The 26,670-nt window shown below is 49.0% G+C and overlaps 1 protein-coding gene across 1 annotated transcript in view; it reads left to right on the top strand.

Moving 5' to 3' along the window:
* The window catches only part of PKD1 (polycystin 1, transient receptor potential channel interacting), a 93,627-nt gene that overhangs the window by 17,397 nt on the left and 49,560 nt on the right, over positions 1-26,670 (top strand). Inside the window, exons 2-4 of the mRNA XM_074158815.1 lie at positions 22,752-22,823; positions 23,898-23,969; positions 25,368-25,537. Of these exons, the coding sequence (XP_074014916.1) occupies positions 22,752-22,823; positions 23,898-23,969; positions 25,368-25,537 (314 nt within the window). The remainder of the gene's footprint in view (positions 1-22,751; positions 22,824-23,897; positions 23,970-25,367; positions 25,538-26,670) is intronic.

Below are 26,670 nucleotides of genomic sequence, written 5' to 3'. Positions count from 1 at the left end.
GATGAAATCCATGCTCAGGCATCTGAGACCAGGAGATCTGCCTTTGTGTGATGTATGGGAAGACTAGTCACAAGTACAAACCCCTTTCTGCATTTACAGCCCAGGCCTGAGCATGTGCAGGTAATGGTTATCTCGCTTCTGGTGCGTTGCCTTCCCTCTTCACTTCATCTGCTGTAAACCTTGGTGAGATCCCTCTATATTAGAAGGCTTCCAAACCCTGGAGGAGCTGGGCTACCTATGAAGGACCCAAAAAGCCTAATAAACTTCAGTCGCCCCTCGCTTTCCCTGAGCTCTCCTTTCTAGGATATCCCAAGAGTCTCATCCCCTCGGTGAGGAGCGAGGACAGAGCTTTGTGAAGGTCCCACCGCATCTCTGAGCCATGCAGCAGCTGGTCCCAGTGCGGGTCCCTCCATCTGTGTGTGTGCACACGCCTGTGCTAACAGGGAGGACTCTGCAGTAGGAAGCGTTTGCCAGACATGGCAGGCAGCTCTTGGAGTTTTCTTGGCAGGAGGCTGTGGAAAATGTTGGAAAGGAAAAACGGAGCAAAGGCAGTCTGTAGCTCAGTCTTGTAGCTCAGTCTGCCTCGAGATCAGACGTGTGCGCAAGGCTGGGGAGCTCTGCATCGCACCCGCTCCCCCTGCCCATGTGAAATCCCTCTCCATTCACTGCTGTACTTACAATTCCTACATGCTCCTATTTTTTATTTATTTTATTTTGCGGGAAACAGTAGCTCTTTTGACAGCCTTCCAAGCGGTAAGATGGGACAGACAGACTACTTATCGGGAAAGGCCTTGGGGTCTTTGTCTTCCTGAACCCACCAGCTAGCACTAAGCACAGCTTCCCGCGAGCCTGAGCTGCTGTTTGTATCGAGGGACAGGGAGAGGGGTGCAATCGGCGTGGGCTGTCGCTGTTTGAATAGGCATGACTGGGCACCGATCCCAGCATGACTTGGCCAAATAAGGGACTGGTTTTGTCTTTTAATGCATGATCCAGGACCTTTTCTGACCACAGGTACCCGGGCCGCGGTTTCCCATTCTGCTGGAAAGCAGCGTTCCCAGCAGCTCTGCCCCCCAGGCACGCACAGGGTGCCCGGCAGTCTGTCGGGGCAGCGGGGTGGGAGACAGCACAGCCGAGTTGGCTGCTGCTAAAGAGAGGGAGCTCCAGCGTTTGTCACTGTCCCGGAGAGATCTAGGCTTAGTCTGGTGAGCAGAAAGCAGCACCTCTCCTCTTGACTGATCTGCAGAGAGCAGACCATGGGTCAGAGTCTACCCATCCCCACATCAGCAGCATGACGGAGGGGGCAGTTCTTGCTCCGGGGCATCCCTTTTCTAGTGCACTGACAATTCTTTCTGTCTTAAACTCTGCTTTTGTGCTGGATGGCTCCCTTATAGACCAGTTGCTGTATTTCAGCAGTGGGTTACACGGTCCCTGTGCACAGAGCATGCTTCGGTGAGTTAAGCTGGTAATGTCCTTTTGGATCCGAGAGGAAGAGGGGTGCTATGGAAACGTAACTTGTTATTATTATATGGGAATGAAATTTGTTATTTCGCTCTTCTGCCTCAGCTTGTGATTACACCACAGAGCAATTTTTAGCCTTGGCAAGAAGGTGATTTAACATAAGACCAAAGATGCAGCTTAACTCAGTGTCTACCATAAATCCTGAGAAACGATGATGCCGTCTGAGGCTCGGTGTGCCTTGAGAACCGGGCAAATGTTCTTTCTGCCAGCAGAGCTGGCTGATGTAAGGGCTGATTTATGAATGTGATACTTCTTGACATTGCTGTGGTATCCAAAGATTACCAAGGATGTTTACTGAAACCCTCCAGAGTCTCCGTATGGAGCCTAAGAAGGGATCAGACTGAATTTACATGTCCTGCTGTGCCAAGCCTGCTCTTGGTAGCCATCCAGTCCCTGTGGTGCTCGGAGCAGAGGCAGGGGACGGTGCTGGCAGGGTGCAGGACACGCTGCTGCCCGCTTCGCCTGCCACACAGCACAGGAGAGCGGGCTCCATCCCTCCGCTTGCGGGGGGCACCCTGTCCGCAGTGTTTTATTTGGCTTGGCGTTGCGGGGGTTCATGCGCTTCTTTCCATTTTAAACACAGCAAATTTGCTGGCGGTTTTGTATTTACCGCAAACACCCTCTTACACAATCACTCTCATGGTTTTTTTATCTTCAGCTTATGAAGAGCAGGGTAATTTTGTATTTAATCATTACATTCAGACATAGTCTGAGACAGTTGCCTGAACCTGAAGCGAAGCATCGGCCTCCCCAAAGACCCCTCAACCAGCGCTGTCACTGTTTCGTTCTGAGCAACACTGTGCCAGAGAGGGGACTCTCAGCTTTGGGTTTCTGTTTCACTCAACAGAAAATGAAACAACAACAACAACAAAATCAATCTGTTTACAGTAGAAAAAAAAAAATCTGTGAAGTGGATAGGGTGTGATTTTTGTTGTTGTTGTTGTTGTTGTTTGCTCCAGTGACATCTGCCCTGTTGGATCTCTGAGGGTTTGTTTCTCGTTCTTGGTGTGTGCTTTGACAACTGTGTGGTATGCAACGGCTGTGGGTGTTAGGCAGCAGTAAACGCCTGTAGTTAAGGTGAATTGTCAGCGGACCTGTGCCTGGGAACTTTGAAGAAAACCTGAATCGAGGAAGATTGAAGCTGACTAATCCAGAAAAGATTTCCGAGAGGAAGAATCAGCTCCTGGGGAAAAGCACCTTTGCTGCAGCTGTTTGAATCTGGAGTGGAGGAGAGATGGGGCAGGCTGTGATGGGAACAACCTTCCTCTACCCGTGCTCTGTTCCCTGTGAGTCTTCGGCACCTCGGCTCCGCTCTGGGTTGCTTTGTGGAGGGGGGCAGATGGGAGCACCAGGGGATGCTGAGCTCCTGAGCATCGGTCCCAGCATGTGCTTGCATGGGGAGGAGACGATAATTTAACAGGTTTTAGAGTTCGGTGTGCCTGTACATATTGACCTGGGAAAGAAATGTCTTTTGGCTTTGCATATGAAAAGAAAAAAAAGAAAAGTACGTAGCATAGGCTGCGGGTGGTGAGGTTCACCCCTGGGCACAGAGCCAGCACAAACACGGCCCACGAAACCACTTCAGCCTTATTCTGAGGTCTTGAGGGGGACAGGAGTGTTTTGCAGGCCTTGTTCTGGTCTTGTACGCGGGGGAATGCTTAACCCTGGCTAGCTGAACCGCAGCAGCCTTCGCCTGGGACTTCTCACCAGCGCTGCAGCAACACAGCGTCTTGAGCAGACGCAGAAATCAAACTGTGGACTCTGGGATGTCCCCTGCCTGCTCCTGCTAACGTGATTAAGAAACTGGGGGGGAAAGCATCGCAGAAGCTGCAGGGAAGGGACGCTTGCCAGAAAGAAAGAATAATTAAAGGAAAAGGGTGGCTGTAGTAGAAGAAAAAATGCTGATTGTGAACCATCAACTGTCCGTGACTTTCCCGCTGTAAAAGGTTGAATGGTCCAGTCTGTGTATTTGTGCTGGCAGTGAGTGATCTCTGTAATAACAGCCATACCCTGTTTAGCTTTGCTACTATTTGGAGGATCTGTGCCAGAACTTATTGGAATCCCCCAGGCAGGCATTTAGAAGGTCTTTTAAAATTAGGGGGGGGGGCAGTGGGAGCTAAAACCCCTGCTCAGTCTCCGGAGAAATTGGCTTTGTTTAAAAAAAAAAAAAAAAAATCCACAGTAGGATGCTGAAGTGTGGTGAGACGTTTAATACGACAGCTTTTAATGCGATCAGGAAAGGAATACCTCCCACTAGTATTTGCAGGTATTAAATCATTAGGAAGATTAGCAGAGTTGCAAGGCCTTTTTTTTTTTTTTGCCCTAGATAGTTTATTTCACATAATGATGTTTTTAAAAAAGGATAAGTGTTGGCCCTGTGGGAGAAAAGAACAGACACTGTAGTGATCGTCTCTTTAACAGATCACTGACGTGACCTGTAGGCCTGAAGTGAATGAAATTATCCTTCCTGTGATTCTCTCACAACAAAATCAGACCAACTGTGTCTCCAATATGAGTTTAATTTGAGGGAGAGACATCCCTTTCCCACAGCTGATCAAAGAAAGGAGTCTGCAGAAACAGGCACCTCCTTGTGAGGGTGTGGGTACAGCCGGCCTGTTGCACCACCTCTGTGGCCACTGTGGCTGGGATAACTGTCCTCTAGGAAGCCCACTGGGACCTCTGAGCCTCAGATCTGTAGGCTCTTGAATGGCTGCTGTGATGTCCTCCTGCTTTTCCCCAGGCTGAGTTGCAACAGATGCTCTAGAGGTAATGTATTCTTGACCTGCGAGCGTTTGTGCTGTGTGTACACGTATGGATAATAAGGACAGGGGATGATGCCTGGCACTAAACTGTGGAGGTTGTGAAGGGTCAGGGTGTCTTTCTCCAAGGAAGCATGGAAATTCTCCCTAAGAAGCACGTACCTTCTGCTTTCTCAGCCGGTGGTGGCTTTTGAATGCAGCCCCAGCCTCTCCACTCCGGGACTGCAGTGTGAGGTCTTCTAGGCAGCAGGTAGTAGGAAGAGTCTACAGTTGCTGAAGGTCTTGTGGGCTGCAGTAGAACAGCACAGAATCTGTGTTAGAGCCAGCAGAGGCAAGCCCAGGAGGGTCTTTGACTGAGCCAGAGGTCAGAGGTTAATTGTTTTCATTGCTCTGGACAGGTGAAGGTCAGTCCATGTCAAGGGGGAGAGTTGAGCTGAGGGGAGCAGCGTAAAAGCAGGTTATCTTGAGGTTAGGTGCATCTTTCCAGGATAAGCTGATGACTTGACTGGAGCATTCTTCCAGAGCTTTTTCCAGGGATCTGTCCTTTGGTCTCCACCCCATACCTCCAGATATGTTGCATAGTGGATTTATCAGCCATCATTATTTGGCAGAAGTGTGGACAGTTTTTCATCCCAGGCAGATCATGTTCAAGCTTTGGCTGTCTCCTATCTGTAGTTTAAATTTTCCAAGCAATGGGTAGAGAGTTAGATGTGCAAGTCCTGTTTAACCCTTGAGATCCAAAGCCTTCCTTTCTGCAGCCTCAGGCTTGTTTCGGTCCAGCTGTATCACTGCTAACAGGTCAGTTGTGCCATCTGCACCCTTTGCATGTTGAGCAGTTGGCATCTGTTGATGTTCAACACGTGGAAAGGAGTGGATTCCTGGGGTACATCTGTTGGCTTCAGGGCTGAATTTGTCCCATCGCTGCTTGACAAGTTTTGTCCTAAGATTCGCTGTAGTTCTTGTGGGTTTGTCCTTTGCCTTTCTTAGCAGGAACATTTGTTGGCTGTTTTGATGGGTTAAGCAGGGAAAGGCCCATCTCCTCTGATGAGGTAGATATGACTAAAACCCGGAGTTCAGCTGATAGGGATGCAAAGAGGGCTAAAACCAGGATGGGTTCGGATGAAGATGCTGAGCAGATTCCTGTGCACAGTGGTCCAGAAAAGAACGAGAAATTTACGTCATCTGGCACATGATCTGACTTGATGAGGACCTCCACTATGCTGGCAGCAACATCTGCAGACACTGAGCCTGACAGCCCACTGAAGAAGCACAAAACATGGCCAGTGACCAGAGCAAACCTCCTCTGATGGCTTCTGGGTGTTGGGTCTGACCCGGCTGCTGGGGAGCCTCAAGAGAAAGGAGATTTCGTCTTCCCAGAGCAGCACAAGGAACTATCAGCTCTTTGACTGCAACGGCAAAGAGATTTTCTTCTGGAGATCTCATGCAGGGGACAAATGGGTTATTGTTTCCCACGCCTGTTCACAAGGTCTTCTAGAGGGGCCAGGTCTGCCACAGAGCTCGGGGCCCTGCCGAGGCCCAAGCAAGCGGCTCATTTCCCTTTGTACCTACTTTGGGGCCTCTGAACATCAGCATTTTTTAGGGCAGCAATATTCTGACTGCATCACAGAAGACTTTCTAATGCTAAAAGGAAGCAACCCAACCACACAGATTATTAATGCCAGAAACATGCAAATGCATTTTGTACTGGAACCAGCAGGTCTGTGTTGGGTTCTAATTGTTTTTTGTTTTCAGAAGGAAGATGTTTAAGGATCTATAGTGAACATATTCCAAAAACATCCAGAGCAGAGCCCTCCAACCCAAACAACCATATTTGAAAAAGTACAGGGGAGCTCATATCGGTATCGGCACCAGAACACGGGGATTAAGGAAAGGCCTGTCCTTTGGCATCCTGTAAACTATTTCCATTTGCTCTGACTGTCTGTCTGTCCAGTTGCAGAGCAGACTGGCTCTGGGTTTTTACTGTGCCCTGTGATTTATGGCATATAACGTCAACCAAAGCTGCTGTTTAATGAATTCCTTGAGTGTTTCTGTTCCAATAGGGATTCATGGGCCTGACTTTGAATTATGGTGTCCTTGTGCTAGAGAGATGTTTACGACGGAACAGTAGATTGGAAGCCCTTTTTTCCCTGGGAATCATGGAAATACTGTTATCTCAAGCTTCAGGAGGAACTGTGATGCACAGAGACCACCCGAGATGCAGGGCCACCTGCCACCAGAGCACCTCTCCCTCTGGTCAGACTGCACACCTCCATTTGGTTTAGGCTGCTTAATTAATGAGGGTTTCTTAAATCGAGGAAGCTTAGGTTTGATTCTAAATCTCTGTTACTGCCCAGCAGACCAGAATGTGAACTACATATTTAGACAGTTTCTCCAAAAGTGTTTTATTTAGCTGATAGACACAGCAACTCCTGCAGAGCTGCTGCCTGGATCCCTTAATGAAACACATATTTAGACATTTGAAACAACAGTCCCAGATTGTTTCTGTATTTGATAAAATGTATTTGAAGAAGAAAGTCCGTTTGGAGGCAAAATATCTGTATGTGTGTCTGTGTGTATATGTCTGTCTGTCTATCTAATTTCAATCCTAGAATATTGTAACACCCAGGGGTCCAGGGAGTGTGAATTGAGCCAGGAAAGGAAAGGAGATGCTTTAGGAACTAGCATAGATGATACTTGTTAGTGGTACACTCAGAAGTAGAAGAGATGCTGCAAACCTAGAACCTTGGCCAACGTTTCAGAAGTCATCCCTGATGTGGCAAGCCCAGCCTGAAACAGAGAGAGGAGATCAGGGTTTCAGGAGCTGTCATCTGCCAACCCACAACCCTTCTGCTGGGCTTGGCACCCGATGGGACCCCCCCCGGTTCATGGGTGACAGCAGCCCGGTAGCACCTTTCTCTGGGCCACCTGGAATCATGGTATCTTCAGCCTGATGAATAACAGGGCTTTGCCCTTGTTGCTGCTGAGAGAATATCCCTTCCTGAGGGCTTGCAGGCTTCTCTCTGGTTGTTGTAGCGCAGGACTTGTTTCCCTTATGTACTCATTTCACTTCTTCTCTTCCTGCTGCTGGTACGGGCTGCCAAACGCTTTGTTTCTTCCTCCCCCGTAGATGTGTCTGCATCCTCTGCTGTTTGTGTTCCTGCTTTCCTTTAGAGGCTTTTTTTTTTTTTTTTTTTTGTTGAACGTCAGTTGCATTTTTATCATATTTGGATGCTGTGAGCTAGGGATCGCTGTGCGCGGGGCGAGGGGGAGGACGCTGCATGGATAACATCCCCGTTCAGTCACCGGCCCCGCGGCCGTCAGGGGCAGACCAGGCTGGCTGAAGACCAGTACCCAAAGGGTTTAACCAGCAGACCTATAGCTTCTCCTGCTCTGCAGACCACGGTGGGAGGCAGCCAAGCCTCCCTCCGGCTCCTCTGGTGCTCATTTTGCTGTGGAGAGCTGTGGCAAACGCCGCTTTTCAGAGGTGACTGTGAGAAATGGCCCTTGTCCTTGCCTCTCCTTGGGGTTTTCTTTAATACAAGAAGAAATTGGGCACCGGGAAGAAATGTGGACCCCAAGCCCGGCCAAAATCTCTTGAAAGACACCTCATACAGGGGAACGCTGGTCCAGGTGGCCAGCGTCAGCCTGGCAGGGCAGCGGGTGTTTGTCCCCCTGGTCTCTCCGGGTGGGAAGGGGAGCGGGGCACCGGGATGGGTACAGAGAGGGCACCGGGATGGGGATGGGGACGGGGACAGGGATGGAGCCATGCTCCGGGCTGGAGCCGGACGAGCGTTACATAACGCACCGCTCGGCTCCCGAGACACGTTCAAATGATTAATTGGAGGCTCTGGCAGCCGCTTCCCTGTAATAATATTTTAAACATTACTTTTCCACTGGTCTTTGCCAGCAATCGTTATTTTGCGCTGTGGAGGCTGTAAAATTTCACTTCAAGGATGGGTTTCACTCCCGTTACAAAATGTGTCTGGAATGTGCAGATGTTTCCTTCGGGGAATAGCGAGCCAATCCGTTCTAACACATCATCCCCACGAGGAGGACTCAACGTGCTAAGCAGCCCTATTCACAAAATCACAAACAAGCGCACACACACACAGAGCCCTGTGGAGCTGTACCCGGTCCGGGAATGTCACTCAAAGCCCTGTTGATGTAGAAAGCCCAATGCCTCGGCTGGAGCTGCAGAAGGCTTCGGTCTGGGCTGCTGCTGGGGTGTAGGGACACATGTGCTGGTGGCAGAGAGGTCCCACTCCGCAGCCCGCGGGAGCTGCATGTCTTGTTGTTGCAGTCGGCTTTTAGACAGTGCCACATACTACTGTTTTCCAGAGACGGATTGGCAGAACTATGAAAACTTTGGCTTTCTGGGTGCAAAATAACATCCTGCAGGTATCCAAGGGTGTGCATGCCAAGGATGGAGAAGAGTTGCTGTAGATGCGCCAGAGTTAGAGAAAGCGGAGAGATGGGATTTAACTGGAATAAAAAAAAAAAGTTTGCGTGGAGTGAGGAGAACTGACTGAAATTTTATGGAGCAGTCACTGGTGGATGGGAGCCCCAGCAGTTGGGACTTCAAATTAAGGCCGTAACCATCCCTGAGGAATATTTTATGGGGCTGGTCCTGTTTTTGTAGGAGGATCCAGGAGATCGCTCTTTTTTTTCCCACTTGTGTAAGTTTCTCTTTCAGTGTCATCGTTACTGCACATGATGGGAGAAGCTGTTAGGGGCATCAGGTCCTTAAAGAGGACCCTTTATAGGGGTTGTCTGTCGTGCACGCAGGGATAAGTGCCTGGAGCAGATCTGCCATGAGTGCTCCTGAAGTCCTCCCGCTCTGCCTGCTCCTCTCTGCTCTGAGCCTTGTGCCTCCTGCAAGGCTGTTCCCGTCTCTCAGGTCAGGATGACCAGTCTTTTGGGGATGGGTGCTGTCTTTCTGCAGCTCCAGATGGTATATCTGGACTGTCTTAATCTGTGTCAAGCTGTGTCACGTGAAAACCTGCCTCTAGTGTTGTGAGAGTGTTTTGGGCCTGTAGCATCTCTAGGGAGAACCTCATTTGGGGTACTAGAGAGATTTTGGTGATGGGGTCTGCCTTGATCCTGATGTATTAGTCAATACACAGGGCTACCTGGCCTTATCCACTGCATAAAACCCAAGGGGAGCCTGGAGGAGAGATGAAGGCAGTTATGGAAAATAAATATAGCAGGTACAGAACAGGGAAAGAGCAATGTTGATAGTGGCGAGTATTGACTGAGAGCTCAAGTCCGTCAAACACCGATGAGCAAAAGAGTGCAAGGAAAAGCCTGTGGTTAGCGAAGTCGAGAAAAATAAAGAGTTTTTCAAGTACATTGGGAACAAAAGGAATTAAAGAATACTGGTCTGTTAATAGATGGACATGGTCAATTTATCAATGAAAATACAGAAAATGCAGGACTTCAGTAAATATTTCTGCTTTCTATTTGGAAAAAAGCCAGGTGATGTATTTGTATCATATGAGGATGATGAAACACTTTCCACTCCAACAGTAACTGAAGAGGATGTTAAACAGCTGCTATTAATGTTAGACCTTCTTAAACCAGCAAGTTCAGATATTTTGCATCCAAGAATTTTAAAAGCTCTGGCTGAAGAGCCCTCTGGGCTATTAATGTTCACTTTTAGTGGGTTTGGAGGCAGTAGGGAAATTCCCAAGGACTGGATCAAAATGAACATGGTGCCAGTGTTAACAGAAGGTAAATGGGATGGTACAAACATTTATTAGGCTGGTGTCCTGATTTTCTAGCCCAAGGAGAAACAATACAGTGTATAGCATGGACATTAGCTAGAAGTTAAAAAGGGGGTAGTGTAATTAGTGGCAATCAACATGGAAAATTCACTTATGGAAAATAGATCTCGTGAACCTCTGCATTTTAAGTAAGTTTACAGATGGAGTAGATGAAGATGATGATGTTGATGTAATACACATATGACTTCTGTAAGGTATTTGACTCAATGTCACATATATTTGTCAGAAATTGGAATGAAAAAAATCAGCACTACATATATTAAAGGGATTAAATACTGGCTTCAGAACGTAAGAATAAACTGGACTCATCATGAAGAGCTGTGCTGCAGTAGAGTCTTGAAGATTGATTGCTGGCTGCCTCCCTGGTGGATTTGTCAACAGACTGGAGGAAAACAAAAAACATTAGTGATACTGTACTGAGAGTGCCGAAGCGCAGAGGAGGAAACGGAGCTCTGCTTTGGTTGGAGACTTGGTTACAGAGAGGAGCAAAGATGCTGCCGAGTGTAAGATTTGGGACCAAGGAAGACAGGCCTGCTGTGTAGGATGAGAACCTTTTCCTGGAAGGCAAGCACTTGGCCAGGGAAAGTGTGGTAGTCAAGCGTGGAATGAAGGATATGGCCACCAAAATGATTAGTGCAACCCAGGGATGTGTAAGCAGGGAATTGTGGAGCAGAGGGGTTGTATTTCCTGGTGTCCTCACTTCATGGAGATAGGGATGCCCTAAAGAATCCAACCAGAATCGTATCTGAAGGACTGTCTCCTGTGAGGCAGCTGGTGCTTCAGCGAGAAGGTGGTAGGTGACTCAGTGTGGGGATTATTTCTGGTTAAAACTAGGAAACGTAATAGAAGAACCCTCAGTTTAGTGGACAGGTGGAGTGAATCCTACACCTGGAACTCAAGCTAGGCAAGTTCAGACTCGAAATAAGCCTGACTTACCAAAGACAGCGATGGCCGTCCCATCCCTGGGAGTCTTTATGTAAAGATGGAAACGTTCTCTAGAAGGACGGGGAAATGCTTGCTTAGGCTTCATGCAGGAGCTGATTGTGAAGAGCCCTATGGCTTGTATGGGATTTGTTGGGATAAATGATCCCATTAAAAATCTGTGAGTCATTCTCCTTGTTCTTTGTTAGTGCAAGAAGCAGACTGCCAAGAGGGAAGGGTTAGTAGCTTTGTGTCCTGTCCCCCCCTTTCCCCAAACTGGCTCAGGTATTGGGTAGGTCCCAGGGCTTCAGAACATCTGGAGATCCTGTCCCTCACTGAGGAGACCACAGAAAGCAGACATAACATCAGGATCACAGGGGAAACACAAACCGGATTGTGCTGCAGCCGTGGTTTGGCCAGGTCTTGGGTCCTGAACATGATGCACTTTTCTTTTTGCTCCAGGCTCCCCTGGTTTGTGGATTTTCTGTCGCAGGCAGTGGGCTGTGAACTCTGTGGTTGTGCTCAGCATCATTGTTTTCACAGAGCAGGACCATTTACTTTGTGCTATTTTTAAACCTATCAAGCGCTAATGCGACTGCTCCAAAGCCCAGAGTTTTCTCTCTGGAGAAGAAGAAAATAAGTGAGGGGCTCAGCATCTCTCCAGCACAGGCTGCGCTGCAAAATGTTGCCGAAAGTTGTTCTCCATTGCTGATAACGCTCTGCCAGGCCTGGACCTAGCTGAGTCTTCCTGGTCTCTACTTGTCCTTTTCCCCTTCTCAGCTATTTTTAGTTAGCATCCCATGCTTGGAGCTGAAGGGTGTTGGTGAGAGCTTGGAACAGGGAATCTCTTAAATAAAAAGAAATGTTGTTGGTGTAACATATCGGAGATGAAAATCACTTGACAGACAGGGCTAAAATACACACAGAAATGTTTTTCTTAAGTAACCACCCAGGAACTTGGAAAACTTGCTCGTCTGCTAGAGATTGCTGTTAGCTAAAGGTCAGACAAATTTGTACTGTCAACTCCGAAAGGGAAAGCGTTTGAGGGAGTGTTATCGCCCGTGGGAAGTGACTGTCGAGATCTGGCTTCGGGGCCAGCGTTACCAGGGGCGGGTGGAAAGTTGGGTCCGTTCCGGCACCGAGGTGTCGGAGCCCACGGAGCCAGGCTGGTGGCACCCCTGGTCATCTCTGCTCCCCTTGTCCCACGGGAGGCATAGGCTGGGGGATTTGGGAGCAGGACCTGGGGAGCTGGAACTTAAACTTTGCAAATGACTGAGGAGGAACGGCCACAAAATCTTTCCACTGGGTCGGCTCACCTTTGTGCCGCTCTGGCAGCGGAAGGTCCGAAGGGAGGAGTGTGTTGTGCTCATCCCAGGTTGCTCCCGCACCTGGAGGGATAAAGGGACACGGTGACACTGTCTCTCAGCCACTTTGTGGCATTTGGCTGCAAGACCTTCCCTGTCTGTTCTCTCACTGTTTTGGATCCAGGGTGCCCCATTCGCCTCTGCTTTACCTGCCATGCGTGGGTGGCTTTGGTAGATGATGTTACTCCTAAATCCTCAGTCCTTCATGAACCACCGTTAAAGGGGGTTTTTTGCTGCCTTTGCTTTGTTTTCCTCTTGTTTGTGCTGTTGGTGCCGTGTGGTGCCTGACGGCGTACTGACTGTTCTCCAAGTGTGAGAAATGAGGGAAGAATTTCCCAACTGTTTGAAGAAATTACTTTTGATCTGATACTTCCTTATCAGTCTCACTCTCTCTCAGCTGGCTTGAGCCCTGAATTCAACTGGGAAGTGGCATTAAGTTTTTTACAGATCTCTTCAGGGCATTTCAGATGATCAGACGGTCCCTGGTTGATGGCTCTCGTGCTGTATTGATGCCCGCATTGTTCCACTGTTCCTTTTGGGATACAAAACACAAATGCCCTAGAAGGTTTCCAAGGAATGGGCTATGCAAATATTTTTTCACACTGTGTCAGTGTTTGCAAACTGGATGTGTGCTTTGGAGAAGACTTTCCTGGAGTTCTCTGCATCGCTTGGCTTCAGCTCCTGCATCAGCTCAGTGAAGTATCGCTGAGTATCGTATTCAACAGCATCCAGAGCCCCCTGCATCCTGTGAGCATTGCCTGTGGCTCTCGTGTGTTGTGTATAGCAGAGCTTACGGTGCTGGGGAAAAACAGCATTGTGTTTTTATTATTTCTCACAGAGAAATAATATCCCTAGAGGATAGCTATCCAAGCAAAGGGCTTGAATTATTGGCTTATTAAAATAAATACAAATAGAATAATAGAAAAACAGGACCTGAAGATTATCTACTCCATCCCCTGCCCCAGTGGTGAATTAATGTCAATACCTAAACATTTATTGAAAACTCCTCACTTTATGTGAGAAAGATTAAGCACGTAGTAGCTCAGCTGTGTAATTCCTAAATTACAGCTTACAGAGGGCTCACTTTTCATGGTAAAATAAAATGTCACTGGGCTCTGAACATGCTGACTTGGAAACACTCTGGGTTTTCAAGAGACCAGAGCTGGGCGTTGGAAGAGCTGTGTGTTGGCATGCAAGGCCATAGGACCTGGGGGCTCCCTGGACAGATGCTTTTTAGGGGAAAAGTGGATATCTGTGTGTAGAGTGGTTGGATTTGGGCTACAGACATCTAATATGCTCTGCTTGAGCTCTGCCATGTGTGCTGGGAAGATACTTGCTTTTATCGCATCTTTGGTTTCTTTGCGAACTTTCCATGAAACAAACCTATATTTGCAGGGCTGACATTTGGCGGGATGAAATTGCAGACAGCTTGTTTACGTGCAGCACTAATTATGGACGTTAACTTTATTTAAATATTTGGGTTGCTGCTTTCCCAAGCTGAAGGTCTTCCCTGTTCTGATCCTTTAGTGTGATGTTGCAGAGGCAGAGCAAGGTTGGGTGATGCCTGATGTTTCAAGCCTTATTTTATTCCACATTAAATCACCTCTTGGCAGCGGAGGGGAGGACCACGTCCAGCTCCAGCTCAGGTCAATGCTGGCTTCTGGTCGCTCAGGTGGCTTGGAAGGTGGGACCTGGCATGAAGAGCCTCTCTGGTGGTTGCCCCTGCAGCCAGCTCCTTTGCCCCCTTGAGTGCCCTGCAGAAGCTCTTACTGACCTCCACAAGCACAGGAGGCCCCTGGTGACTCCCCAGTGCCCCCCTCGCCTTTGGCTTCATTGTTTCAATGTTGGGAATAAGGAGATGAAGTCAGTGGAAGTCTAAGAATAACTTGTAAAATGAGCCGTGCTGTGGGTCCCTGTGCAGACAGCAGCGCTCCGGTTCCTGGGAGCCTCTTGTGTGAAAAAGCCCCCACCCAGCCCTCCTGGCCGGGGAGGAGAGGGATGGAGCACATGATGCCATTGCCTATGAGCCAGCCCTGCCAGAACATGACGTCGCTTCATGAGGTAACACGTCCCCTTTGTTCGAGTGGCTTCATCCCTGGTCCGACTTTATAACCATATTTGGGAAAGTCTGCAAAAAGCTGCTGGCTGCAGGGATCCAAGGAGCTGCTCTTTGAGTCTCAGCTGCGCTGCAGACAGCTCCCACCTGAAGGGTCAGGACACCCTGGCCGTGATTGGGATGCCCTGGCCGTGATTGGGATGCCCTGGCTGTGGTGAGGATGCCCTGGCCGTGATTGGGGTGCCCTGGCTGTGGTTGAGATGCCCTGGCCGTAGCGGGGATGCCTTGGCTGTGCATCCCACAGATTTGCGCAGCCTCACCTCCTCTGTCTGCTCCAGGGACAGGGCATGGGCACGGGCACAGGAGCAGGAGGAGTGTGGCCAAGCAGCAGCTGCGTAGGGACTGCGGTGTCACCTGGGGTGTCCTGAGTTCTCAGCTTGGTCTCATGCAAGGCTCAGGGATCAGTCTTTCCCACGCTGCTTGAACCACAGGCTCTCGCAGCCCCTTTTCCTCAGGCACTGGCAGGGACACAGCCACCCACTGTCCCCAGCTTCAACCCTGAGCTCACCCGCTCTGCCGAGAGCTAAGGGAGTGTTTTACACCTCCCTATGGGCAGCCACCTGCCTTTCAGAGGGACCGTGAAGAACCTGTGGCCCCAACCCAGCGAGACGAATAGGATTTACTCCTACAAATCTGAGGGTGACATTGTGCTGGTGCTCCGGGAGAGGCTTGTGGCGGGATGAAGCAAGGCAGTGGGATGGGGAAGGAGCATTCCTTCACTCCCGTCACTCAGAGGGGAGCATGCCGTGATGGAGTGACCTGCTCCTGGTCCTGCAGTGAGTCTGCAGCCGAGCTGGGAGTTACATCTGGGTCTGCTTCGTGTCAAACCCAACTGTCTCCTGGCACAGCTGCCTTGCAAGGGCATATGTGAGAGTGCTTTGGAGTTCCCCCAGGAGAGCACAAAGTGTACAGAACATTGCAAAAATGCTTGTATCCTTGCCTTACATTTTCATATCAACAATTATGATTTTGCTGTGGGAAGAAAAACACTCATTTTTTAGATGAGTATTTGTGAAAAAGTCTTTTGGGGCAAATTCCTTAGCAAGAGCTAAGACTTGGGCCAGCATTCGAAACTCATAAATTGAAAATGAACGAATAAATTGTCATCGTGCTGCGACAGCCTCGGGGAGACGAGGGTGCTCGCCACCATCTGCCAGTCCCAGCGTGCAGCTCTCTCTGCTCGGGACTCGCTCTCAGCAGCTGCCGGTGTCTCGCGTTGAGCCTTCCTTTCCCTGGAGCAGTCTCTGCATCAGTCCCTCCATCTCTGTGTTTGCTCCCAAACAGCCTTGCTGTTCTTTGGAAACTTATTCTGCGGTGGAGTCCCTGGGCACACGGATGAAATGCAGCCTCCTCTGTGCTGGGCTGGGTTCATCAGTTCACCGTGACCCACTGCTACATGGCTCTGGGAAAGACAGGGATGAAACCCACCAGCAAAAGGCCCCTCTTCGTGTCCGGCTGCAGCTCTCGGAGGTGATGTGCGGTGGAGCTGGAATCCCTTTGCCTTGGAAAATCCCTGCTTCAGTGTGATTGAAACCAGTAGCTGGTGATGAAGATCTCCATATGCTGTTGCCCTCCTGTCTGTGCCAAAAGGCTGAGAGCTCATTGTGCAGGAGAGCTGTTGAGACTGTTCCTCCCAGCCTGCCAGCCAGGGTGTCCCTGCATCTGGTACAGGACGATGGCATTGGTCCTCATGCCCGGCATAAAGAAAAATCTGTGGTTTTCAGATTTCCATAGCCACTGTGTCAAGAATCTCTATCCCCCCCTCTGCGCACAAGCAGTGTTACTTCTGCTGTGCTTCCTAGGAGAGGTGCAAGCCAAAAGACAGAGAAAAAAAAGGGATCAGATCAGCAAAAAACCTGTAATTTTTCCTGGCTCAAGCATGCAAAAACACATAGGGTTTTTTCCTCCTCTTTTCTGGAAAGTCTATTATGTACGTCAAACAGTACCAGCACAGCACTGCTGCATGAGGCACCGTGCTGCCTTTTATTCCTGACACCGGGGAGGTGTTTGCCATGGTAACTCGTAAGGCAGCGTTTCGGCTGTGCAGGTGACTTCTCGGGCAGTTTGCTGCTCTGTCGGTTGACGGAAGGCTCTGGAAGCAGTAGGCTTCGTTGGGTCTCACAAGCCATCTCGCATGTCCCTCTGTCACTTGTCCTCTCTGGTTGCAAGGTTTGGAATGGTGCAGCCTGGCTTTTGGTGGGGGTGAGAAACGGGAGCGTTGCTGGGCTTTGCTGGGAGCATTGCTGGGCAGCTGCTGGCGTTCTCTGTTTGCTGCTCGCTTCGGTCGTTGCCTCTGCTCCACGGTTGCTGCAAAGCTTTACCCATGAGAACTGCCCCCTAGGGACAGAGCACCTTTGTGTTCACTGGTGGATGTTTGGACAAAGCTCGTGGAGTTTGTTGAGGTCAGAAAGGGGAAACTGTTTCCACTGGAAGATGCGCTTGGGAAAGAGAGGACTCAGGCAACCTGGGAAAGGCTCTGGAGTCATTAGTGGGGTAGAGAAGATAAATAAGAGCAATTATTCAGTGTTCACAGTGCAGAAAATTAGGCAGTATCCAATGAAGTGGTGCCTCTAGCACGTTTCAACAAACCAACAAAAGTACGTTTTTTGTAAAGCATGTGGATTATGGAGTTTGTTGCTGTAGGCTCTTGTGGAGCCCGGGCTGGCTCAGGAAGGAGTGGACAGTGTTGTGGAAGATTGGTCTGTTGGTGGCTGTTAAATCCAACAGTCTGATGCAGTCTCTGGCTCTGAAGGTCCTCTGTTGCTGGCTGCCAAGAGCTGGGAAGCGTGTTGGGGAAGGATCGCTCACTGGGAGCTTTGCTCATGCATCTGCCTCAACACCTGGTACTGACCAGTGTTGGGGATGGGATATGGGGCAGGATGGACCCTTGATCCTGAGGACAGAACTGTTGCTACATCCCTGCACCCATTCCTTCTGTTGAAACAGTTTCTGGACCAAAATGGGGCCCATTCCTGTCCCTAGGACTCATAGTTTGGTCACACAAACATGAGGCAAACTTATTTCTGGTGGGGCTGTCCTGGATGAGGGAAGACTCAGTGACTGGTGGAGGCTTGTGGGGAGAGCCCAGCCTGGCTGATCCACAGGGAAAAAGTGATTTTGCCCAAAGGACAGGGTCTCTCTGTTGCAGATGCTCCATGTACTACCCCTGTGTGTCCTGTTGGGCCAGCCCAGCTCAGGAAGATGAGCTGTGAGACAGAAAATCTTCTCCCTTGTCTGCAAGGGAACCCAGCAGCCTGGAGGGGAGATGCTTTGTCCCTACTGCACTGTTGCAGGCCTCTTAGTAGCCACTGTAGAGGCTCCTGTGCAGACTCTGGATGGAAATTTGACTGTACCCAAGCCGCCGTCTTTCCCTAGCACCTCTGGAGCTTCACTGACCCACAAAAATCTTAGCTTTTACTGTGTCCTACAGACCTGGAGTTTCTTTTCTACTGAACCGCTGCGTCTCTGCCGGCCTGCATGCAGGCTCCTCTCTGCACAGACGCTTCTCTCCGTCTGTGGATGCTTTTCCCATTACTGTTCTGGCTGGGCTCCACGCACCAAAAGGGCTGGGGAAGGCACAAGCCAGCACTGCCCCCCCTTCCTTTCCCTCCCTTTTTTTGTGAAATGAAGGCAGAGCGGGCCCACAAATGACATAATGAGAACATGACATCAGGCTTGGCAGGCGGAGGCGTGCTATACTCTGCTCAACATTATATGTTCTGTGGAATTAAGAAAAAAACAGCAGTGCACCAAAAAAAGCCTGTCCACCACAGCGCTGCAGAAATAAACCCCTGGCTGCCCTGGGCTCGCAGCTGCGGGGCCGTGGAGCCCGTCTGAGCGTCGTGAAGGGACAAACCCTTCTGCTCGCTTCCACCAGCAGCTGCTGGAGGGCAGCAGGCAGGCGAGAACACGCCGGCGCTCGATGCTTTTCACCCCCAGAAGTTATCCAGCCCCATCTGCGGGAGATCTGTTTGTGACTGATCCATCCTCTCGCTCTCCGTGAGACGGGCTGCTGTTAGCCCCGCGCTACACACAGCTCGGGAGAGGTTCACTGGTGCACCCAGCATCACACAGGGAGTTGATAGCAGAGCTGGGATGGAGCTGAAGGCTCCCAAGGTTCAGGTTGACGCCCTCATTACCAAATGTTCCTTTCTCCGAAGCTTCACCTTCCCCCCATGACCAACTCCACATCCAGAAGTTTTTTTAAAACTTCCTTTGCTAGACATATAAGAAAAAAGTGTGAGTGTTTGCTCGGGCACTTAGGGAGCTGCAAGGGGAGCTCTCTGTAGTGCATCTTTCACACACTTCTTGTTCTATACCATAGTTGTTGTTGGGTTTTGGTGCCCCTTATCCCACAGAGATCTATGCAGAAGTGGGCCAGCCTCTTCTGGTATTAATTGGCTCCATTTTACAGGTGTGGAAACTGAGGCAGGATCGAGAAGTTGTGACTTGCCCGTAGCTGCCCTCTTCCAGGCAGCACAGCATGTTCTCAATATTCCCCGTGGCACAAATAAACTAGATTTTTCTTTCTTCTCGTGGAGAGGGCGGCAGTCTGCGTGCGCAGTGCATTTCAATGGAGAGCCTTGTTTTCTGCTGGCTTCAGCTCTGCTTTGAACCTGCTCCGAATTTCCTCCAGCCTGGCAGTGGGCTGGGAAAATACAGTCGTGGCAGTTTGTGGCACCGAGAGCCTGAGCTCTGTCCCACAGCCTTTGCGTTGGGTTTTATTGCTCAGTATTTCCTGATTTTTTTTTTTTTTTTTTTTTTCTGCAACCTAGCTTGGTTCACAGCCATCTTTCCCACGCCAGGAAGGCATAATATGATTTTCCGTACAAGTTGGAGAGGGACCGGTGGGAGAAGGCAAGCAGGCGGCTGGGAGCCCAGCTCACCGACTCGCGGCTGGAGGTGGCAGGTGCTGGCATCTGCCACCATTCCTCGCTTCTCCAAGCTGTCCTGTCAGCAGGAGCTCTGCTTCCCTTGCAGGCTCTGCACCAAGGAGGTCTGGGGACCTTGAAAGCTGGGAGGTTTTATACCGGTTCCTCGTCAGATCGTGAAGGCAAAGGTAGAAAACAGCAAGGGAATTGTGCTCTGGTCTTACATACCCGTGTGTTGCCATCTAGTGCCTGGTCTGGATGGAGGACAGCAGCTTCTCTGCAGGTCCTCAAAGGGAGTTTAGGCTGTGGAAGAAGGAGGGTGGGAGCCAAGATCTTGGGATCCCTTGCAAAGCATGCAAGTTGTGATTAAGTGACAAAGTACCAGAGTATAGACAGAGCTTGGATTAATTATAACCTCCAAGGGTTCAGAGTGTCTCTGAAGCAGCCTTGCCTGGGAGATGAGCCCCAGCTTTCTCTTCTGAAGCCCATGGGTGGAGCTTCTCTGCGTGCTGGGCTGCGGGGTCAGTGTTAGCTTTGGATGACAGTAGTGAGTGCCAGGTAGATGGGGGAGCTCAGATGATAATATCTGGCAGCATCAGCTTGGTGATGGTGTGTGCAGAATGACAGCCAAGTTGTACTATCAGGAGAAGAGGGAAAAGGCACCAGGAGCCCTCTCCAGCCCCTTCACTGTGACACTGTGGAGTGTCACTGGGGCACGACAGTGCTGCTACCCCAGAGACACACATCCAAGTGGCCTGATGCCCTCACCAGCTGTCCTGGCCATACAAAGCAAATCAGAGGGTTGAGGGTTGTCGCTTGGTAGTTTATGGGGTACAGCTCCTCCTGCCCCATCCTGAAGAAAACCCACTGGCCGCAGCCACAGCACCAGGCCTCCTGCACCTCATGAGTCCCCGCTGGATCACTGGTGTTCACCAGGAGCTCCTTCCCCCATGCCTGCCGCTCAGCAGGCAGTGACATCTAGTGTCAGTCCAACACACTGTGTAAAAGCGGCACGGTGTGGGGAATTACTGCCTGTATTTGCCTTTTACACATTCGATGAGGCTGCTGGGAGCAGCTCTGCCACTCTGCGTCTTCCTGGAGCAGATAGCAGGTCACAGTCATCCCTGGTCCTGCTCTCGGGTCAGACTGAAGCTGACTGACCCTTGGGAGTTGAGGATTTGGGGTCTTAGCCTTCAGTTATCTCAAGTTTAAAAGCTTTCCCTGAGGTGAAATGGAAATGTTTGCAAAGGGATATTTGCAAAGGGCTGGGAAAGCTCAGGACCAACCCCTCCATGCCTGGCACTGTGGCGGAGGGATGGAGAAGAGCAGGCCTGCCCTGCTTGAGTTCTTCCCTTCCTACCTGGGAAGTAGCAGGATGGGACAGATGAAGAGAAAGCTGCAGAGAAGGCGTTTGGGCTTGGGACTGGCTGTCCCAGTAGTCTGCGTGGCTCGGGTGCCCGCTTGCTGATTGTGCCATCTGTGATGCTGAGAGCTTCACCCTGCCCTGCACGTTCTCTTCTCCGTGTGGCCAAGCAGCACTTTTTGAAGAGGCTCTTTGAAATGCTGAAGCCATGATTTTCTAGCAGCAGAATGGTTGGGTTTGGAGGTCTCTCTTGTCTGGGTAAGGAGCAAGAAGGCTTCAGAGCTGAAACACCATTTCCTTCTGTCTTGGGCTTGAGGTGCTGCCTAAAAAATAATGGGTTATTTCCAGGTATTTCAAAGAAGAGAAATGGTTTTACTGGTCTCCCCGTAAGGTAACTGGTTGGTGGTCTGGTCCTTTCCAAATCTGGTCAAGTAACAGAAGGAGGTGCAGAGGCAAAGGAGTACAGTTTATAGAAAATGCTCAAGGAGAAGTGGAGCAGGAGCCTTCCTGAGGAAGGATCTGACCTCGCTGCCAGCATTTGGGATTCCAGCCCAAGCTGGTCTTGTGTGTTTGCCTTGCAAGTGGGGGCTGGAGATGGGTTTGGAGGTGACTTTCCTGTCTCCTGTGCAGAATGTGACTCCTGTGTGGTCTGTGTCACTCCAGCAAAGGGTGCTCTGTATTCTTTAACTATTCTCCCAGCTACACCGAGACAAAAGAACACTGGCTTGGTCAGATATTTTTGCTAACATCCTTTCTTTAAGTGTATTTGTTGAGCTTTATTTTGCACATTTCTTGGACTTCTTTATTAACGTTGCTGGTGAACTCTTCTGAATCCACTCTCAGCTTGGCAAAGAACTCCTGGACAGCAAAAACAGGGAAAATAAACTCAAACCTTTTAAAGAGATATCCATCCCTCTTACTTATCCCCAGAGTTTCCTGGAATCATACGTAATTTTCCTGCCAGTTTGGCAGAATTCTTTTCATTTGGATAAATTAAGTTTAAGTGTCAGATCAAACCAAGAATTTATTGATTAAGGGGTAAAAATAAGAGGTGAGACAGCAAGGAGAAATTACGGGACTTGCTTGTAGGAAAAAAAAGTGGAAAAGGAGGTGGGCAGGGGAACGTCTCTGTTGACACGAGACGGCTGCGGCTGCAGTGAATCCAGCCCTGTCCGCCTCCACAGAGCTCTGCCAGAAATCCTTGAAGGATAATAACCATTGCATGGGCTCGGAATAAGTATTTTGATGCTGCTAAAAGAAGGTTTTGGCCAAAGGAGATTAATCTGAAACCAAAGACTGAAGTTTATTGGGAACGAGTGGAGACCGATCAGTGAAACTTTCACTTCTTCATTGAGTGACATTTTAAAATTGAAAAAGAGGACATGGGGTGAGGAGAGAGAGCTGGACTGGAGGACAGAAACAATTTTGCTTTGGATGAGTTGAAGGCTATTGGCGATTAGAGATTTTTTAAAACAGTGTTCTTTTCATAAGGACAATCTAACCTGATTTTAAGTGGAAAATATTCTTTGTTACTTCTTCTTTCCTTTTAAGCTTTTCCAAAGAGAGACAAGAAGATCTTTAAAAAGTAAAAGTTGAACGCATCAGTTGTGCAATTAACCATCAGTTCTTTGGCACTAGAAATGGACTTGGTAGTTCCTCATAATTTTTTCTCTAAGTTAATTACTACTTTAGTCTAAATTATTTCTTAATTACTTCTTTGAACATGTATTAGGCTTGAATATTTTTTTAAAAGGATACATAATTTAGTGATACATTTGTCATGTCTGTAATTACTCTAGATACGCTGCAGAATGGTACACGTATAATGATAGCCCTAATCTCTATCTACACTTTATACAAAGTTTTGAGGAGCAAATTCTTTACAGCTGGGAAAGGTCCTTTCTCCAGCTGGGAGAAGGGCTCCTCTTTAACGAATCAGAACCTTCCAGGCTGGAGTCTGGATGGAGTTTGGAGAGAGGCTCTCCTAAGGTGTAGTAATGGAGGAATGACAAAATGAAGTTGAATGAAAGCTGAAAATTGTGTTTTCTTCCTCTAGGGATCTTTCCAATAACAAGATCAGTGGTTTAGATGTTCAGATATTTGAAAGTCTGACTTCTCTGGCAAAACTGTAAGTACGCACTGCGCCCCTCACTGCACGTTTGAGCTGGTACCTAGCACGCATGGTTGTGTTTCATAAGTTAGTTGTCTTCTTGCTTGACCTCATCTGTCGAGTCCCAGATAGATGCATCCATGGACTCCTTCCAGGGTGTTGAGCTGCACAGTCCGGTGACTTGATAATTGGCATTCAGAGAGTCAGGCAGGACTTGACCCGCTGTACCGCTAGATGGAGAGGGGATCAAGGCAAGGGAATGAGATTCGTCGCAAGATGTGTGTTAGTACATGGAAAATTATGATAAAGCTGCGGTGTCCAAATCCCACTTATATTCTGAGGGCATTAGGTACTGAGTCTGGGGTCCTCTGAGAAAAGGCCCAATGTCCCTTTGCTCCCCACACCCTGAGCTGTCCCAAAAACTGCCCAGACTTCCTGTGGGCCAGGAGAAGAGGAGAGCTTTGACCGTTGGCAAACTCACTGGTTCAGCTGCTGATCAGATGAATTGGCACTGTTACTTGCTGATGGTTCATAGATAAGATTAACTGCTTTATAAAGAAAAATTGGACTGTCAGATCAAAAAAAGCACCAATACAGCCAAAAACCAAACCCAAAGCCTGCTTTGGTGGTTGCAGCTGAGTAGCTGGCAGCCTGGACAGCCTACTGTCTTTACACCTCAAAAATCTCTTAAAAGGAGGACTTATGGAAGGACTTGGAGCAATGAAACTGGTCTTGAGCATGCAAACAGGCCACCTAGAGAGGTTGTAGGGTCCCCATCCTTGGAGATAAACAAAAGCAGTCTGGACGTGGTCCTGGGCAGCCCGCTCTAGGTGACCCTGCTTGAGCAGAGGCATTGGACCAGATGACTTCCAGAGGTCCCTTACAACCTTAAGGGATCACCATGCTGTGATTCTGTGATTTAGTGCCCGGCTGGCCATTTTGCTGTCATATGCATGTGGCTTTTGACACTTGAGGTGCTCAGAGGGTGACTAGTATCCAAGCAGAGCTTGGGACAGAGGTTGATTCTATATGTTGGCTAGGAAGTTGTTACCAACATGATGAACTTTACTATTAATTTTCCCTCTTTTACAGAGATATAAGCCACAACAAGATTTCTACATTAGAAGATGGAATATTTGATAATTTATTTAATTTAAGTGAAATGTAAGTTTATCCTTTTTGTTTCCCAGTTCTTTATTTAGACCTTTCCTTGAAACAGCTCCTCCCTTCCTGGTCGGGTGGGATGCAACCCTCTTTTGGGTAGACCTGCGGCACGTACCCAACTAAGCAGCTGCCTTTTGGACTCTCTCCAGTTTCTTCTTCAAACTGTGTCCTGCTCCTGGCTCCTGTTGATGTCCTTCAAGCCTAACCTCTTCCCAGACTTTGCTTCCGTCACCTGGATACCTCCAACATCTGCACTGCCTTCTTGGCTTCCCTGCTTCTCTCCCACACCATCTCTGCTGAGGTTCTTGTCTCTGGCCGTACTCCAGGTCACACTTACTGTCCCTGTTTGTATGGTCACACCTTGGGACCGGGGGATCTAATGAAAAAGGCACTGACCTGCAACCCAGGACATCCTGACTGAGGTGTCTAAGCCACTTGAAGGCACTTGAAGATGTTCTCCCTTGAAGTGATTCAAGTTCTTAGGTTGATAGTGGTTTTTAATTGAAGTAATTAAAATCTGTGCTGTTATGTGAAGGGAGATGAGGGGAAGCCACACGTTTCCAGGAAAGATCCATGAAGTCACAGCACAGAGTGGCTATTCTGTATCTGAATGAGCCAAAGGATTAACCCCGTGCAATCGCTGTTGGCAAGCAAGAAAAAAGCTCAGCCACACATTCTCCCTGAAAACAAGACACAAAGGGCATTTTCAGCTCTCCATTTCTGCTTAGAAGTGGCACTGAACAGACACAAAGGATCCAGGCTGGGTCAAAGTGAGTCTGTCCCTGCTAAGGCTGGCCGGCAAAGTGGTGCTTTCAGTATAAAAATCCTGGGTTCAGCCCCTGCAGCAGCCCAGCCCAGCTGGCGTCAGCTAAACAAACAGCTTTCCATCTCTGTCCTGTTCGCAGCTGAATGCCAAAGGCTATAATTTGGATCAAGCTTAGCTGCAATTAAAGTTTCCATTTTTTCATTAAACTGCCACATGGAAAGATTATCATTGACTTTGCATTTCTTTTTTGACACATCAATTTTATTCTCTTAGCTATTTTTTAATGGAGCTGTAAATAGTCTCCCTTAGCTGGAGAGGCTGCCATTACATCCAATGGCTGTTAGATGGCAGACTATTTTAAATATAAGATTGTGTCTGTAATTTGCTTCTAATTGCAACAATTATTTGTAGAGTGAAAAAAGTACTTGGAGTGCTTGCCTAATTCTAGCCTCTAGAAAAATCATGTTAATTATTGCTTGATTCCCTATTCATTAACTCCCCTCGTGGTTCTTTCTGAAGCATTTCGGTGGAGTGGCACAGATGGGAACAGTGAGGGATCTGCACGCTGCTGTAATTAACACTGAGCACATGTCAAGTTAATGCCTAACTTTTCTCTGATCTCCCTGTTGCAGAAACTTAAGTTGGAATCCATTTGTTTGTGACTGCAAACTTTTCTGGTTGCCCCTTTGGGTGGAAGACAGAAAAGTGAGAGTTATTCAGGCGTCAGATACGAGATGCGCCCACCCTCCTGAGGTGGCAAACCTTTCCCTCTTCGATGTCTTGTTCGTCAATGCTACGTGCGGTAAGGAAACGCTGTGGGCTGTGGTGGGGGAGATGACTAAACCAGTAGAAGCGATGGGCCCAAGGGCAGCTGGGGATCATATCTAGACCTCCTTAGGGCACAACTCACCAGTTGAATCTAATTAAGCAAATAATGGTAGCGTATGACTGTACCCTGATGCCTCAAGGATTGAGTCGGTCACACCAGGGCTGAGATCAGCAAACTCATTATAGACCAAGCTTTGGGCAGCCATCAGATGACACTAGCTCCATGACCTCCAGCCTTAGGCTTTCATTCTCTCAAGCTTTTAACAGTCTCACTATAAACAGTGAAATCTTATTGGAGCTGATGGGACCTGAGGACATGCTAAGTTGAATCTTTACAGGTGACAGGGCTCCACAGCAGGAGTTTTGAGTGAACACTGCCCCAATCCACGGCTTATCGCCTGCTCTGGATGCGTTTTTCTGACCACCTTGACAAGCAGAGACACCAGGCGGTGTTTAACTGGAGGGTGGGAAGGGGGAACCCTAAGAAAATCAATTCTGCCTGGATGCTCAGCTCTCTCTGAGTAAGAGAGAGGGAGGGAGAGCGAGTGCTCCCTGTGATAGGCATCAGGCATCTCCTTTAATGCATGATGGGAGGATGCAGTGATGAGGACTGAGGGAACCAGCACTGGTGGGAGCCAGCTGAGCCGCCTGGTGAAGTGCAGTGCTCCCCCAGGGCCAAAACGTGGGTGGTGATTACTCCTCTTCCCCCAGCAAAGTTACCCCGTCCCTGCAGCACCTCGCTAGCGCGCTGTTAGCCTGGTGCTGGAATTATCAAGAGCAATAACACCAGCACTGTTATTCACATTGATAATTAGTTGTTTCCCTCTTGAACTACTTTAAGTTGGTGTAGAAACAATATCGTAAAGCTGTCTTCTGGGTAATTCAGTGTAATGGGAGTAGGCTGGGGACAGTCTGCCAGCTACTGACAGTTGTTACTGACCAGCAGGGAGTGAAGAAGTATGACCAAGCTGGTGTTAAAAAGCAAAGTAGTTCCCATGCTGTGGTCCTCCTCACGGGACTTTTCTTAAGAAAAATGGCTCAGTGTTTGCAGGAAGGCCATGGAGAAAGCCGGGCAGTTGGATGGATTTGATATGAGAAGATCACGCA

Source organism: Numenius arquata, chromosome 14, assembly GCF_964106895.1.
Source record: "Numenius arquata chromosome 14, bNumArq3.hap1.1, whole genome shotgun sequence".
Classification (NCBI taxonomy): domain Eukaryota; kingdom Metazoa; phylum Chordata; class Aves; order Charadriiformes; family Scolopacidae; genus Numenius; species Numenius arquata.
The sequence above is the reverse complement of the archived record's forward strand: the minus strand, read 5'-3'. Positions and strand labels throughout refer to the sequence as shown.